Source organism: Ochlerotatus camptorhynchus, unplaced genomic scaffold (genome assembly GCF_037179485.1).
Source record: "Ochlerotatus camptorhynchus isolate MF236.1 unplaced genomic scaffold, CSIRO-AGI_Acam_v1.1 ptg000139l, whole genome shotgun sequence".
Taxonomy (NCBI): domain Eukaryota; kingdom Metazoa; phylum Arthropoda; class Insecta; order Diptera; family Culicidae; genus Ochlerotatus; species Ochlerotatus camptorhynchus.
The window spans coordinates 2,149,548-2,167,812 of record NW_027040629.1 but is presented as its reverse complement, the minus strand read 5'-3'; the positions used below and the strand labels follow the sequence as shown (position 1 = coordinate 2,167,812).

At 41.7% G+C, this 18,265-nt stretch overlaps 1 protein-coding gene across 1 annotated transcript; it reads left to right on the top strand.

Annotated features, from left to right (window-relative positions):
- Nucleotides 1–3,337: 3,337 nt before the first annotated feature.
- On the top strand, nt 3,338–10,977 carry LOC135700588 (protein TsetseEP-like). Its single transcript, XM_065221118.1, has 2 exons — nt 3,338–3,439; nt 10,336–10,977. The coding sequence occupies exons 1-2, from the start codon at nt 3,338–3,340 to the stop codon at nt 10,975–10,977; spliced, it is 744 nt and encodes a 247-aa protein (XP_065077190.1).
- The last annotated feature ends 7,288 nt before the right edge of the window (nt 10,978–18,265 follow it).

Sequence of the window (18,265 nt, the reverse complement as noted above, 5' to 3'; positions counted from 1 at the left end):
TTTCAATAGGAGGCTGGAAACTATCGACTTTTTTCTCTGCATATCAGAGCGTCGCTGGGCTAGAAAAGTAACGTCATCTGCCAAATCGAATCCGTTGAAATGCACCATCGTGTTAAGCTGCCAAAGCTGTGCTATAACTGATGCATATGCCATAGCTGGCTCACTTACCCTAACTGTATAAAATGCGATGATTAAAATTTTATTCTTAACAGAAAAATGTGTTGAAGTGAGCTCGTTTTGCTTGGATTACCATTAGCAACGGCTGATACGCAAATATAATATTCTGCACTTGTATTCCCATCAATCAAACAAGAGAGAGGAACTTGACTATACTCCTATGATTTGGCTTCACAAAAAGAACAGTGGATGGAAATGAAGGAAAGGTAGAATGTCAGAAACGTGATAATCATAATTGCGCATTTGGGTACTCTTCAGGAACTTAGTTGGCAGTGGCTCAATGGCAGAGATTCCGGCATCAATAAGATCCCTACTTGAAAAGTTTTCGTTGAGAAAGTACTGAGAAAATATATAGTGCCTCTAACCCGGCTTCCATTGGGGGCCTTTTTTTTAATCTCAGCTACAGTCTTTGTTGCTGGGTAATTCTGAATCTAGCCAAAAAATAAACTTTTCTACCATTCATTGTTCGGGTTGCTTCTTTTCTCCGTAATTAATATGATTGCGAGTTGAGTATTCTTTTCACACTCCTCAGCACGTTGGCAGTGTTGGCTAAGTTTGCATTTGCTTGTAATGGTGCTGGCCACTCAAGTTACCGCTTTGTCAAGTCATCTTCTAGAAAACACCCCATTAAGTGCCGTCTTGAAGGAACTCTTACGCGAAAATTTCTGCAAACAAAGGAAGGTTAAGGCGTCGGAAGTTGTGACGGGTGGGGTTACAAAGGAATGTAAAAACTAAGATCTGAAACGGAAAGGACAACACAGCGCTCGTAGGCAAGGGGTAAAGAATAAGAAAAGTAATTGAATTTGCATTTGACGGGATTTGAATTAATCTTTTCGAACGAGCCATTGTTGTGTGTATCCTGTCTTCCGCTTGAGTGGGCAAGAAAACTTAATGGTCATGAAAAATTTATTGAGGTAACTTGAGCTTTTCGCAAAGGTTGGTTTTTCCGTTGAATTTTACAACTGCCAACGCAAATCAGAAAGCCTTGGAATGAATTATGGTGAACAAGAGTGCCATTTGCGCGAGCCTTTAACCTTATCACGCGAATCTGCTCCGCAATAAACAACCAGCTTGTTGGCAGGAAGTTGGTCGACTAGTGGGCATTTGAGAAGCTGCTGTTGCCCCTACAACAGGTGTAGGTGGTAGGAACGTTTGCAAAATTGCCTAAGTGTGGATCTCAGAAGCAATTGCCATCAAGCTAAATTTGTCGCAATAAATTGGATTTGGGTGGTAAATCGCTGAAAGAGACAAATTTGGAAGATTGTGATTATATCAGTGTTGTTGGCAGCATTTCTGGTTTCATGGGTAATTAATAAAATGATGATAGTTCACAAAGCTATCTGTAATTTGTGTAAAGTGGAAATCCCACGCTCGCTATCTGTTGGTAATCTCGCAACCTGTTGTTATTTTTTTTCAATAACAAATTTAGTTTTCTGAAGCTAATGGCACCATGTTTTAGATTTCCAATGATTAATATTTTCAAGAGAAGTGAAAATTCTAAAGAATTTTAAGAAAATTTCGCCATTCATACATATCACGCCAAAGTCACGAGTTCAAATCTCATCCCGGACAAGTCACGAAAGACCCAAGAATGTTAAAAAGACTATAATAATAACAAAATACAAAATTCTCAATTCTTACAACAACGGCGATAACTATAGGATAATAAAAAAAACTCAGCGCAAAACTTGCGAGTGGAGTATTGCCTCTTCCTGCATTAGCGCAGTTTGCAGTTTTGGATTGGACCCACTGAGGTGGACTTCCATATTCCACCAAACAAAGTCAATAGTGGGGGAATTAAGTTGAATTGTATGTTCACTTCAATACACTATTCCGCTACCGGCTTCTTGTGCTGGTACACAAATAAAATTATTTTGTAAACTTAAACTACACACTAATGCAGTCAATAATGTTTTACTGGGTTTTTAAATTGCAGAAATTTTCGGTAGAAGTTTAAAAATGCGTGGTACATTAAAAAATGAGAAAATTTATTTCGAGCATGTACATTAGACTGATGCAAAATTTTAAATTTTCGCTTCACAGTGCTCAAACGGTTTCAAATCAGGTCCTGATTAGTCTCCCAAAATTTAAACTCATTTGGTAAGAAACTTCCTTGGCACAAACTATTCAAAGTTAATATGGAAATTACTATAGGAAAACCAAACTTTTTGTTCATTGTCTTCTATTCATTTTCCATATTGATTTTTCGAAAATTTCTGTAACTATTCTTACGGAAGATTGTCTAAGCTACAACTTTGCGGAATATAGTTTTTCAGCCATATGTCAAATTAAATTGTTATTAATTGTTTAAAAGATTGGTAATCTTATGGCATGATCAAGCAGCTGTTCTGTGGGCAACACTGTATTCTGCAGTGTGACATAGTAGCCATAATATTTATGCTCTATTCTGCGCACCAGAATCACCAATGTTGCCTGCTGAACAGTTGAATGAGCATAATCTTAAGACATTAGTGACTTGAATCATTAATAGCTTTTGTTCCGTACATTTGATTGAAAGGTAATGTTCAACAAAGTTGTAGCTGAGAAAATTTGCTACAATCATTGTTATCATTTTTAAAAGCATAGTGATGTGGTCAATTGTTAGATGGATATGAACAAAAACATTAGTTTTCCCATAGTGATTCCCATATAAACTTGAAATGGTTTGTGCTAAGTCAATTTCTTTTTAAAGTAGTTCAAATTTTGTGAGGCTAAGTAGGACCCAATTTGAAACCGTTTAAGCACTGTGGAGCGAAAATTTCAAATTTTGCATCAGTCTAATGTACATACTTAGCTCTGTTATCCCCAATAAAATTTGACGATTCCATTGATTATTACTTACAGGACAATGCTCTGATCGTCGAAGCAAAGGGCAAAACGACGTGTGCAGCACTTCTCTGGAAGGTTCGAAAGGATCTGGGGTTGAAGGAACTAGGAGAGAACGTGGTGAAAACCACTCGCAGCCAGAAAGGCGAGATGCTCTTTGAGCTGAAGAAGGATCTTTCGATCAAGAGCTCAGCCAAGTCTCTTGGCGAAGGTGCGAGCGTTAGACCTCTATCCCAGAAGACAGTGGTCGAGTGCAGGGATCTGGACGAGGTTCACTACAGAAGAGGAGCTGAGAAGTGCATTGAAGGTGCACTGTGATCTAGGAGATGTCCTGATGTCAATCCGGATAAGGAAGGCGTACGCCGGCATGGAAACGACGGTGATACGCATTTCAACAATTGCAGCGAACAAGCTGTTGGAGAAGGGCATGGTCAAGGTTGGATGGTCAGTGTGCTCGCTGAGAGCCACTCCTCGGGTTACCAAGCTGCAAGTGCATGGGTTTCGGTCATCTGTGATCTGTGCAGGAAATGCGGAGAGAAGGGTCACATAACAAGAGGCTGAACAAAGCAATCGAGGTGCATGCTCTGCAAAAAAAGAGGACGAAAACGATGTGTGGACAGAGCACGACCCTGACCACCTGCACCGTACGGAGAAAGAGAGGGAGATAGCGTCGAAGTTATCAACGGAACTCGTAGCAGTGGTGAAAGGACTGAAGGTGCAGAAAGCTCCCGGTCCGGATGGAATCCCTTATGTGGCGTTCCAGGCGTCCCCGGACATGTTCAGAATGGTGCTGCAGAAATGCCTGGACGAGGGTCGCTTCCCGGCCAGGTGAAAGATACAGAAGCTAGTGTTGTTGCTGAAACCAGGAACACCGCCGGGGACCCAGCATCGTATAGGAATGTATGCCTGTCGGATACACTCGGAAAACTCTTGGAGAGGATCATCCTAAACAGGCTGACAAAATGCACGGAGAGTGAGCACGACTTGTCGAAGAGGTAGTTCGGATTCCGGGAAGGAAAATCAACGGTTGATGCAATTTGGATAGTGGTCGAGAGAGACGAGAAGGCGTCTAAACAGAAGTAGAGAGGAAATTGAGCGGGAGTTCCACAAGGCTCCATCCTTGGTCAAACGCGCAGTTGCAGATTACCCATCACAAAACGGAAATGCTATTGGTCAGTAAATGTAAAGCGGTGCAGTGGGTAGAAGTCACCGTCGGGGAGCACGTAATAGCCTGGAAGTCATTTTCGATAACCGGCTAAACTTCAATAACCACGTCGCATATGATTATGAGTTGAAGGCCATCAACGCGATAACTAGAATCATGCCGAACAACTCTGGTTCTTAACGGCGCCGGTGGTGTAGTGGTAAGCGTGATTACCTCTCACCCAGCAGGCCTGGGTTCAATCCCACTCGGCGCCGCCGGGATGTTCTGAGGCATAACATCTCTGATCACGCCTTCCTTCGGATGGGAAGTAAAGCCGGTGGTCCCCGGTTCATGACTTGATGGGTCGATAGGTAGGGTCCAGGTGTGGGAGCTGCCTTCCTGGCACGTCGGTAGCATTGGTGCTCAGCACGGAAAACAAGATCGACGGAAAAAACAAACCAAAGGAAAAAAAAACTCTGGTTCTAGCAGTAGTAAGAGGCGTCTTCTGACCAGTGAGTCGTCGTCGATACTGAGGTATGAAGGACCAGTCTGGGTTGCAGCGCTGGAAACGAAGCAGAACGAAAAAAAACTGAGGACTACATTTCGGCTCATGGCCATGCAATTCGCGAGTGCGGACAGAACCATATCATCGGAAGCAGTATGCGTTATCGCCGGAATGATCCCTATCGGCATCATCCTGGCTGAGGACAGCGAGTGCTAAAGGCGGAGAGATGCCGGAATCGTACGGAAAGTGGTGAAAGCGGAGTCGTTGACTAAGCGGCAACAGGAGTGGAACACGGCGGAGAACGGTAGATGGACACATAGACTAATACCGGTTCTTTCGACCTGGGTGAACAGAAAGCACGGAGATGTCAAGTTCCACCTGACGCATTTTTTTTTAAATTCTTTATTTAAGAGATTTTTAGCCTTAGGCTAGTTCATCTCTATCCACCTGACGCAGTTCATGTCTGCCCATGAAATACTATGAGTATGTGTGAATCTTATGCTGTGAACGATGCCTCAACACTATTGGTTCGAATTGTGACACACTTGGAGTCTATGTGCCTCACATGGTGATATCAATAGCTTTGCCCATCATAGTTCAATGGTCTACAACATTCTACTTTACCGACTCCAAAATCTTACTCATGCCCTTTTCAATGGGTCTGATTTGGAAATTGATCCTGGACTGTGTGGGTATGCTGGTGCCGCTGTCTTCATTCGATCTCATTGGGCCACGGTTGTTCTCATATATGAAGTTGGTTGATAAGGATGAAGTCACAACTCATGTTTTCGTTGTTTACCTTGCAGAACAAGCAATTCACATCGCATTGAAATGCAAAACACTTCTGTCGTGACCTGTATGTGACATTGACGGACGAACACGGTGACTGCTCGTGTGACTGAGTGAAATGTTGCGGAAAAGTCACGACAACTTCCATCCATCAAATCCATCTGTTTTGAACAGTAGTGTGATTCAATGTGCAAGACACTTAAATTGATAGAGAAAGGTTATAAACATTTCAAAGTTTCAAACACTAGAAATCAACGTGTAGAACACATTGAACTATATGAAAAATCAAGTGTTTAAACACTGCGATCAGGCGTGTTAAATTGTTTGCAGTGTCAAACCGCACTACTTTTAATATAATGGCGACAAAACGGTCTGATAAGGCAACGAAAATCAATACTCCTTCGATCCTAATCTTCGACAATCCCAAAAAACTTCAATGAGTGAGCTCAACTACAGACTGAAAAATTCTTGGTTACAACCAACCAGTTAGGACAACCAGTTCTTTTCATGTTTACAGTTTTTGTAATATGCTATTCCATTAAATTGGTTTGAAAATAAACAACGGGAATCCAATCCAACTTTTTCCATGTGTAAAATCTGGCAATGTGGCCTATTTCTAACTTGAAGCAGAAACAGATCAAATCTTCTGTTGGCATCTGATCCCCTATTTATAATTTCTTATCCAATGCAACATTTGCCCTTTTTGAAAAGTTACACTTGAATTGATAATGTATCAATAGATGAAGTTGAATTAATTTCCTGTATTACAAATAACTTTCTTTAATGTAGGACTCTCATATAAGGTCCGTTCTCGTACCAGCAGATACTTGCAGTTTCTGTTCAGAAAGTTATTTCTCTACATTCTGCTCTTGCTTCCCCTCAGTATAAAACAAATGTAAGTTACAGATGCTGTACAAAATCTGCCGTTTGGAGACAGGTTTATTGCAGCGATGATTGATATCTATTACGAACAATAAATTACTGCTTAAAAAACTTTAATCCAACCATATTTTCAGCTTGATTTTAATTTATCACTGCAATCACTATATTAATCACAGTTCTGCCAGTGATAGCACTGGATGTTGCAAGCTAGATGCTAACTTTCAGTCTGGTTCAGCGTAAAAGTCCATAAATCACTTTGTACCATGGATGCTGCATTCAGTTCATTATGAAGCAATGGTTTGGCGCAGAAAAGTTGCTCTTGTGCAGATAATTCTCTATTTATTGTAATCCATCATCCCTCGAAGAGCAAACGTTGCTCTCAAGGGTACACAACACATTTGTAACCACAGCTTTGCATATTGCAAGCTAATGATCCGATAAAGTTATTTACAAACAACCATGAAATATTTGATGACCTAAACTGCTAAAAAATTAATGATGTGAACCCCATCCATCACCGAGTGCGAAAAGTTAAATTAAATCGATTTACCCACTTTGCGGCACCCATCCGGAAAGACAGCAGAAAGTTGACATCGAAAACAACAACAACTTTTCAAGTTCATAAATGTGATGCTGTCGCTTCACTTTTAATCGCTTGTAAACATGCTCTCCTAGAGCCGATGTCGTTTAGTCGACATTTTGTTGTTGTTTTTGTACGCCCTTTCGATCGATGCTTTGAAGGTAGCTGTGTCTTCAACATTGATTCCATGAACTTTTTCAATTACGTGTTTCAGTTTCTATCCCCTCGAGATATTCACCAAAACATTTTGTAACTGATCTCCATCAGTCTGGTGTGACTTGTTCTTATTTTGTCATTCGAGACATGTTTTTGTAGCATTTTTTCAATCAAAAGTGGTAATTAAGCGATGTTGGCAATTTCGTTCTTTGCTCCCTTTCTGTTACTTTTGTTGTTGTTGTTGTTGTTGGAATTGTGAAATTGTTCTTAAAGTACGCCTTATCTCCGTCAAGCTGTCTCAACGAATGTCCAGAGCAGACATGATGATATTTCACCTGTCAGTTCATTTCATTTCATTTCAGTGGCGAAAAGTTTGACACCTAAATTTTGATTTCAATTTAAGTAATACGGATGGCTGGATCATGATCGGTTTACTGAAAAACAGCAAACTATATTTTTAACTGAAAAGTTCACTGCCGGTACTCGCATATCAGTCTCATTTAGTTTTTCATCACTTTTGAATTATAGTTTTGTATCTAGAAAACGTGAACAAATAAGTAATGGTAAATTCTCGATAACTTTTTCGAAGGGACTTATCAGCTTTTGTAAACAATGCATTTGATCGTCGGTTTGGCGTGACTGGTAGCCCGTCCACGCATACTAACCCCGCTACCAGGTACGGGAAGATTTCCTCTATCTGATGGTAGTGCTAGCATGCGTGAATGAGTTACCGGTTACGCCAAATCAACGACCAAATGCATTGTTTACAAAAGCTGATACGTCCCTTCGAAGAAGTAATGGAGGATTACTATAAGATATTTTGGCATTTCTCTTATATCGCTCTATGTTTAGTTCAAGTGCTCAGGATGCTGTCAAAATTTTATATGTGGTTGCCATGACAACGCCTACCATTGTTGTGAAGAAATTGGTGATGATGTTAGGTGTTTTATAAGTTCAAGACCAACAATTGAAAAGGCCTTAACTCCATTTTGTAAACAAACCTTGTAAGGCCATTTTCTCGCGAACCGAAGTACGCCAAGGCAAAATAACAGAATGAACAGGTAGAGGAAATTCTTCTCTACCCGATTGTGGTTTAGGTTTGCGAATGTAGGTTTCGGTTCACGAGAAAATGGCCTTAAAAGGTTTGTTTACAAAATGGAGTTGAGGCCTTTTCAATTATTGGTCTTGAGTTATCAGGATCATTGATTTCATATTACAGAACTAGACTTCTATTACACTTGTTCCGTTCACTCCCTGCTTTATATGACAGCATATCATTGTTTTCGTGCATCGTAGCTGGATGATACTGGACTCGGACAACTCTGCATCTTTTGACGGCAAGCCAACATATTGCTGCTTTCTAGCTGTAGCAATCGTCCTGGTCGTTGACGGCCGGGTGTTTGCTCACCTGCCGGAGCACTCGTATCCAGAGACTTGGTTCGTTGGAGAAGGAGCGTCAGGTCTAGCTCTGATCAGGTTTTCCCACAGCGAGACCAATAACACGAGCGACACTTGAACTACTGCACTGCAGTAGTACTAAGTACTGTAGTACTGCTGCTTCTTTCGCAAAAAACATTTCTACTTTCTTGTTTTTACTGCTAGTGAAATTTTTGTATTTCTTTATAATTAGTTAGCTCAAAGCAAATCGAACCGCTCTAACAAACGTATCAACAGAACGGATTTTTTTCCCGAAAGGAATACGAACGCGACGTGAAAAAAATTGGTGCAGATAAGCGAACATGGCTGGTTGAATTGTATCGCTGCAAACCGACTCTTTATCTGGACGAACGAAAGCGGTTGTTCGGAGACACGTTGGAATTATCAAAATTTAATCTTCCTGGATGAAGTTAGTTCTGATAATAGGCCAATGCTTAGATCTTGAGGATACAGAGTAAGAGGTGAACGTTTGATTTGTAGGGGGAATTTTTTTCAGAAAACCCAGAATATCACTGTTATGCGTCATTGGAAAAGAAAGGGTTAACTGAAGCATTCTCGACAGAAGGGACTTTTAACGAATGCTGAAGAAAATTTGCTTTGGAATCTGGAACGGTTCAGTGCTACCCTGGGTTCCATTCAGTTTGGATTCTTGATGGTACTAGGATTCATTGCGACGCTGCAGTAATTTCCTATCTCCGGTCATTGGGCATTTATGCCATATTCCTGCCATCCTACTGCCCTTTTTTTCAATCCGATAGAATTTGTATTTGGGATGATCAAACGAAAGCTGAAGAGGACGTATCAAGATAACCACAATAAACATATTGATCTAGCAGTGACGGAAGTATTAACAAACCCAACTGTTTGATTCGAATGTGATCTGATTTTTTAATTGTTATGGTAAATTCAAAAGAAAACAAAAAAATATTAGTTTCTGTGGTCCACGTCTTCGATGTTACTGACATTTCCAGTCAGAGAAGCTCCAACATCCGACTCGTTGAATGTGACTGCTACTTCCGCTGCTGAGAGAAATGATTCGCCAAAGCGGTCATGCGCTTCAAATGCCTCAATGTTCTTTTTCAAAAGAAGCATTTGAGAAGTTAAGCATTCAACGGTTTTTTCAAGATTGTTGAATGTTTCTCTTATGAAGATGATTTCATCGTGATACTAAGCGAGTGTCACGTCAACACATTACTACCCCTTCCTTTCTTGACCTGTGATCGGGTGCGGCCGGCGTTGGTATTGCCTAGTTTAAGATCACCAGTTTTTACACATTGAGGATGATTGCTAGTCCCAAGCATCCCCTAATAAACGGGTACCATACACTAACAATATAATAGATGGTACGACCATACCACATAAAATTGAGATGATTTCTAACTAGTTTTCAATCCGACAAGTAGGCTTACTCAGATCGGGCTTTTCCGCTGCCGTTGCCGTTCCGCTTCCGCCGTCATTGCGCTTGGGCCTTAAGTGGAAAAAAAAAAATCAAAAAAAAAAAATCAAGAAAAACCATCAAAGCAAGCACGTCTGTGAGTGAGCTGAGTGATTGTGACTGAGAAAATAATCACTTTATGGGGTGGCTTTCTCAGTCTTTTTGTAGAAACGATTATTTTTTACGTTCCCGACGTTTCGACCGTTTGGTTGTGGTCTTTCTCTTGAGAAAGACCACAACCAAACGGTCGAAACGTCGGGAACGTAAAAAATAATCGTTTCTACTAAAAGACTGAGAAAGCCACCCCATAAAGTGATTCCAATCAACCAGTCGAAACCACCATGAGAAAATAATTTCAGCTCATCCCTATTCCCCTGTTCTCAACCCAAATACATCCCGCCAAGCGTTACTTCCACCAGCCACAGCCACAGCCACAGCCACAACCACAGCCACAACCACAGACACAGACACAGCCACAGCCACAGCCACAGCCACAGCCACAGCCACAGCCACAGCCACAGCCACAGCCACAGCCACAGCCACAGCCACAGCCACAGCCACAGCCACAGCCACAGCCACAGCCACAGCCACAGCCACAGCCACAGCCACAGCCACAGCCACAGCCACAGCCACAGCCACAGCCACAGCCACAGCCACAGCCACAGCCACAGCCACAGCCACAGCCACAGCCACAGCCACAGCCACAGCCACAGCCACAGCCACAGCCACAGCCACAGCCACAGCCACAGCCACAGCCACAGCCACAGCCACAGCCACAGCCACAGCCACAGCCACAGCCACAGCCACAGCCACAGCCACAGCCACAGCCACAGCCACAGCCACAGCCACAGCCACAGCCACAGCCACAGCCACAGCCACAGCCACAGCCACAGCCACAGCCACAGCCACAGCCACAGCCACAGCCACAGCCACAGCCACAGCCACAGCCACAGCCACAGCCACAGCCACAGCCACAGCCACAGCCACAGCCACAGCCACAGCCACAGCCACAGCCACAGCCACAGCCAGAGTCGGGATATTTATAGTAGACGATCGACATCGAGGCCGACATAAAAGAGGCTGTCAACGGTGGGTTGCCCTCTTTTAATTCAAACAAAACACACCCCCAATGGGGTATTCTGTAAACTAGTTGAAACACGCAAATATTAAATTAGAATATCAAATTAATCAAAGATGAAGAGCCAGGTAGGCTAATCAATTAAAATGTTAAATCAATGTACTATCATAATCAACAGAAATAAACATAATTTTACTACTGCTGGATCGCCCTCTATAAGGTGAACGAATTCAAACATAAGGTTTTTTACTATATAGGGGAAATGGCTCTAATGTTGGCCTATGTAAGATTGGACCCATCGCTAAAAATCTTCTATTTATAAATTTTATGTAGATGAACGCGTCATTGGGACGGTACTAATGGATATTTTGAGTCACTATTGAACAATAAGTCGATTGCTGATTTTATATATGGGCCCAAATTAGGGGCATTTAGGCCAACATTATATCCATTTCCCCTAGTTTTTCTAATTTAGTCCTACATTTAAACACGCAATACCTTATTTCCTTCATCTTCTTTCGATCTTCACCTTGGATAAGTTTTGGGAAGCATTTCTGCCCGATGCCATTCTGGAGAAAGCAAACGACCCTGAAAACGACCCATACAAAAGAAGTCTAACAGGTGAAGTTGATCGTGCAGGTTTTTATGCAATGCAATATTCAGGAGTTAGCAATTATACTTGATTTGTGTCAGCTGAACAAGAAACTGCTAAAAGTACACCTAAAGCAGGTAACTCGCATTGTTCACGCCCAAACGCGAACGACAGTCAGTGACCGTCGTAAGCCCCACCCATTTGTTAAATTTCTCTCAACCAACGATCGAGCAAGGCGAAAACCAGAAGATGAAGAAGAAGCAGCACAATAGTATAAAAGCAGCGAAGCTAGTGGCATTAGTATTAGTATGGTTTTAATTGTCAAACTGTATACAACTAGAGAAAAATAAATAAATAAAGCTATCCTAGTTTTTTTACAACATCCTCTGATTCGGCATTGTGTTCAACTGAGGAGGAGTAGTACAGCGTTTTTAAATACAGTCCACCGCTGGTTGAGTGCTTGCTGTCGACGGGCTTGCGGAATCCCAACCGTCCTTATCAGGACAAGAAAAGTTTTTCGTTATCCCAAGCGCCTGAGCAGAACACTCATTTTACGAAGAGTTCCTGTTTGAGTGGCACCCTTTCCCTTTCCTGTCTAGTCAGGACACGATTAGTTTTGCCGCAAGAGAACTAGGAAGTCCCACCACCCCCCGTCTGGTACGGCTCCGACACGCATAAATCTTTCACATAAGATCATTTTTATGATACTAAATCGTTCATTTCAACGAAATCTGAATTCAGATTTGGGTTCAGCGACTCAACATTATGTAAAATATTGAATGTCGTAGAACTGCACCAAAATAAATGCTAATTCTGATAGGAATTTTTAGGAACAGTTGGAAGTTGCATATTTCATCATTTCCACCATAGTGTACATTTGATTGTTTAGATACGAAAATTGAACGTTGTAGTGATTAATTTCACCCATTTTACGGTACTAGCAAATTTTGAAATGTTAATCTCACTTCCTACTACATTTCGGTGCGAAGTGATACAAACCAATCATGCTTCTAGCAGCTTTATCCCCCTGTGGCACCTTTTGCTTTTGTGTAAACAACGTTACGGGTGACCGTGACCACATGCTGCAGAAAAATGTCTAATTTGTTAATTTTAAATATTTGTGAACGTGCCATAGCACTCGAAAACTGCACTGGGTCTATCGCCGGAGGCAGTGTGCATACAACCAGTGAAAATGTTTATCTTTATCCAAATTAAATTAAGTTTGTGTATGTGTTTATGTTAAATGGATGTTTGGATTCACAGTAGTAGACTCTGGTTCGGTTTCGATGGCTCTTTGTTTGTTGCACATGATTGGACGTTTTGCTTGTAAGGGGGTGGTGTCACCAGTGTATTTGAGAGCGGCTAAATCACAGGCAAGTTCTGTTACTTGGCTCGCCTGTACAGCGTAGCACCACTTTTTGTCACAACTTTGAATTTTAGACTAGGAAGACAAGCAAATAGAAACGAAATGCTGTTCACATGACAGTTCATGTTTTATTCATTAACTTTAGTGTTTGGATCAGGCTCAATGGCAGTACAAAATTGATGATACTTCAAGCACGTTGGTATAAAGAATGGCTGGTTGAAGTTCTTGTTTTCTTCACTAGGTTTTTTATATCTTATCTGAATTTAATTCACAAATTTCTCAACATGTTTGTTTACCTATAGTCATAGGAAGCTTCTGTTTTTTTTTTTCTGATTTCGGGAGAGTGTGAGTCAATGCCCGTTCTTATTCGGGAGTTGTTCCCCTGGAAGCTCAAAAATATACCGATGGTGGACGAACATAATCAAGTTTAAACTGTCTCTTATGAGGACTCGCAATGGATTTTCCTCACAAGGCATCTATCATATCACGCAGGAATCAAGCAGTCCCGTACGAAAGCTTGTAATGAATCTGCCGCTCAAGGCATGCATCAGCTCGCGCAGGAGTCAAGCTGTCCCTAATAAGGGATTATAATGGATCATCCGCTCAAGGCATCCATTGACTCACGCAGGAGTAAAGTTGTCCCTCACGAGGGACCGCTCAAGGCATCCATTGACTCACGCAGGAGTCAAGTTGTCCCTCACGAGGGATCGTAAAGGAACTACCATAAACTCTCGCAGGAGCCAAGCTATCGCTCACTTGGAATTGCTGATATTGGTTCACATTTGGTAGTCATCTCGACGGAATGCTTGAATTGATCTGTAGAGCGGCCTTAGTGACTTGACTAGTTGGAGGTAGCGATTCGTCAAACTTCGGTACATTCGAAACTGCTACAGTTCTTGATTGGAACTACAACCAAACGAGGGCGTGATCGACGACGTCACGGTCAGTTTGGGAAGCTGCATTTTCTTCCTCGCCAACTCTTGCTCGTGCTGCATCATCAATTCTTGAGAACTTAGAGATTTGAGCGTCATTGTTTTTTTTAAACAAACACGTCAATCACCGATTTCTCGTCAATGATAGCTCAATCTCGCGAATAAAGTATACCAAATGATAGAGATATTATTCATTTACCTGATCGTGGTGTTAGTTTTCTAGTTTTCATTTATTCGCGAGAAATCGGTGATTGAAGTGTTTGTTTACAAAATAAATTACGCCCAAATCTCAAATCACTGTGGAATTCTCGCTCAAGAAGATCTTGCTGTTCTTAGAGAATCTTCATCTGCGCATTCCGCATATCAACTGCATTTCCATACGTCGACGTGATGATCGTAGTTGTGATCAGGCATGGAAAATCATTTGCATTCATTTCGTGCATTCATTTACATTCATTTGCCTCTAACTTTTTTCTTCAACAGCATTCCGCAAAATTATGTATAAAACTTTTGTAGATTTTGTCATTAGCTACAACTTTTGTCAACAAGTCAAATCCGTATCTCTTATGCATGACGAAGCAGAGCGAACAGAAGCCACTACTGTTTTTCAGCGAATGTATTTTACATTCACTGAAAAACAGTAACAAGTTCTGCCCGCTCTAGTTCGTGATGCATAAGAGATACAGATTTGAGTTATTAGCAAAACATGTAGCTAATAATAAAACCATCAAAAGATCTATACATCATTTTGCGGAATGCTGTTGAAGAAAAAAGTTAGAGGCAAATGAATGTAAATGGATGTATGAAATGAATGCAAATGATTTTCCATGCCTGGTTGTGATCAAGGGCGTAGCCAGGTTTCCAGCTGGAAACCTGACTACGCCCTATGGTTGTGATTGGAGTTAAAAAAAACCGTAGAATTGCCCATCGTACACACTTAGAAATATCTAATCTTACACGTGACGGAATCAATCTTTGACATAAAAGATGAGACGTAAACAAACATGTCATGTAAAATTAAGTGCCTCGAGACTGAAAAGTTCGAAAGTACGTTTGATTGAACTGAATTTCACCCCTATTATGATTCAATTTTATGTCAAAATTGACGCTCGTATATGTCAGTCTCAGAGCACCTAAATTTACATCAATTTTTCCAAGTGTGTAGCCATTGCTCCAACGATTTTCTCGCACTCAGCACAACTCCATTCCCGTCTGATGATGCTGGCGTCCACATTGACACATCCAAAGTGGTACCAGTCTCGACAGTGGTCGTATCGCATTATATCGTTGACATTGTTCGATTGGGAGGACATCGGTTCTTTCCGTCTCTGGCATTTGTTCGCAGTTCCAATGGCGAATTACCATCCAAATTCTTTATGATTGTTGGATTTTCCCCTTTCGGATCTTCTCAGAGAGACGTCAAAAGCTAGGTTAGCTTTCCGTAACTTAAAGATGTAACGAATTCATTTTATTTTAGTTCAACGATTACATTTTAACATACATACATAATCCAACTAACAATTTAGTTTTCTTAGAGGCAGGGTTACTCTGCAAAGTTTGTCCATGTTAATTCTGCAAGAACGTTTTTCACAGATGGATCTCTAATAGAGGAGTCCGCTTGTTTTGGTATTTTTAACGAATGCTTCAAGCTCCTTGTCAGGCTTGATGGAGCCTCACTCGGGAGTTTGAAATGAGCCGAGTGTAGCTTCAGAGCTTGTGAGCGAAGGGGAATAAAATGAGAGTGAGGTTTGCTGCCATTCATGTTCATGTTTTCTATCACACGCTCTTAAGCTGGGTTTAGACTAGGCAAGTCAAATGATCAACTCAGTTGAATTCAATTGACTTGAAAAGTTGAGCCTGGTTCAACTTTTTTCAATTCAAGTGAGTTGATCAAGTCAATTGAATGGCATGGTTTACACGTTCAATTCACGTTCAAGTCAGTTGAATTCAACTGACTTGATCAATTGACTTGCCCTGTCTAAACCCAGCTTTACTCTCACTCTGGGTGACCTCTGAGCTTCTTGCGTCGAACAAAAAAGTCATCCGGAGTCTCGAAAAGCACACCTCACGTCAAATCATCCTTCGCTGAAGTTCACTCTCCCTCTCTCTCGAGCAGTTTTTGTTTACTTCTTCCATATCCCTGTCGCCACTCACTCGAGGTGATGGCTGGCTAAACTCGCAGGACAAGAGTTTTTTAAACCTCCAGTGAGTTTGAGGAGTTTCAGTAAGCCTGCTCCTTGTTCCGTATATGTTGCTGAGCTCTTCATCTTCCTTTATTTAACGTCAGTCTCTGTTCCGCAATCTAGTGCCAATCACCGACGGACATCGATTGCCATCCATTGACGGCAACCGAATGTGCAGGAAGGCAGCTTCCACACCTGCGTAGGATATCGCACCCATTCACAACACACATGGGCCGGGACCAACGGCTTTACTTCTCTTCCGAAGGGAGACGTGACCAGAGATTTTTATGCCTCAGAAAAATCCCACCGACCTCGGCTGGGATTGAACCCAGACCCATTGGGGTGTTAGAAAGCAGTCACGCTTACCACTACACCACCGGCGCCGGACTATGTTGCTGAGCTGGCGGCAATACATTATTCGCTAGAAACTATCGCCTCACTTGCAACAGATCATTGTTTTATTTTTACGGATATTCTCAGTTCTGTCGAGGCTATTCGCTCCATGAGGCCGGTAAAGAACTCCTCGTATTTTCTCATGAAAATATGAGAGCTTCTAAGTGCTTTATCTTTAAGATCTTTTGTCATTACCTTTGCATGGGTCTCATTTCATTGCTCGATTCAGGGCTTGCTAAGGTGGGTGCTAAGGAAGGCGATATTTACGACCGACAAATCGCCTACGATTAATTTTTCTTCATTTATCGTCAACAGTCACTCGCCAGCTGGCAAAATAAATGGAGTGAAGGGAGTTTGGGAAGATGGCTATACTCGATCATCCCTAAGGTGTCGAAGAGTCCTTGGTTCAAGGGGTTGGAGGTGGGTTGAAACTTTCTTTCGTATGATGTCTCGCCTCATGTCCAATCACTATTCGTTAAACGCTCACTTGTTCCGTGTTGGGCTGGGGGATAGCAATATCTGTGAATGTGGGCAAGGTTACCAAGACGCCGATCACATTAGTTTGATCTTGTGCTGAGCATCGTGGAGTCAGATCTGAGCTGTACAACTCCCTTCTAGGCGTGATTACCTCTCATCCCAGCAGGCCTGGGTTCAATCCCAGTCGGCGCCGCCGGGATGTTCTGAGGCATAACATCTCTGATCACGCCTTCCTTCGGATGGGAAGTAAAGCCGTTGGTCCCCGGTTCATGAGTTGATGGGTCGATAGGTAGGGTCCAGGCGTGGGAGCTGCCTTCCTGGCACGTCGGTAGCATTGGTGCTCAGCACGGAAAACAAGATCGACGGAAAAAAACAAACCAAAGGAAAAAAACTCCCTTCTAGCTCGAGGTAGACAACCTAATGTTCCAGTTCGGGATGTTTTGGCTGGGCGCGATCTGGAGTTTATGAAAATCATATATGTTTACTTTAAAACTATTAACCTTAGATTGTAAGTTTGATTAACCTTGTGTTTAGTTTGTATTTTGCACGTGTGTTTTTTTAATGTTTGTTTTCAAGATGAATAGAAATAAGTTCACGTTTTAGGATTAATTAAATATTGTATCGTAAATCACATTTAAACCCTCCTACTCCCTTTTTCCCATCCAAAATATTGTAAATCTCCACTAACCTCGAGACAACCGCGAGTATTCGGTCCGATTCCTTTAACTTTAAATATAAGACAGTAATAATGTATAACATAAATGTTAACTCGGCTCTGTAAAGTTTATTCGATTGAGCCTGTACAAATAAAGTAATTATTAAAAAAAAGCGATCCCATGAAGGTCAGGCGTACCATGCGCGTTGGGTTCAGCTTCCATCTGTTGTCCGTGATGGCACCCGTCTTAGAAAAAAGCCTTTCAGATGGCACTGAGGAATGGGCGATGTCAATACGACTTTTACAGAATCGATTTTTTTTTTGCCACAACGCTCCAAACTTCTCAGGTGAGTGTGACTATTATCGGCAGCCTCTATTTTTCGGCATCCTTTCCATTTGAACTGCGTGTTAACCAGCTGTTCTATTATCGGCAGCTCGAAATCAGCCGCTTTTTATAGAGCGTATATTTCATTTAAAGAAAAATCTGTCAAATAGGATTACTCTATTGAAAAAATTTAGGTATATTGAAGTTTTTTTTTTCAAATGTCCAAAGTATTGTTGAGATACGAAAATTGAACGGTGTAGTGGTCAACTTCACCTGAATTATCAACTTCACCTCAGCGGTAATTAAACCCTTCAGAGCGGATAAATTTTAACA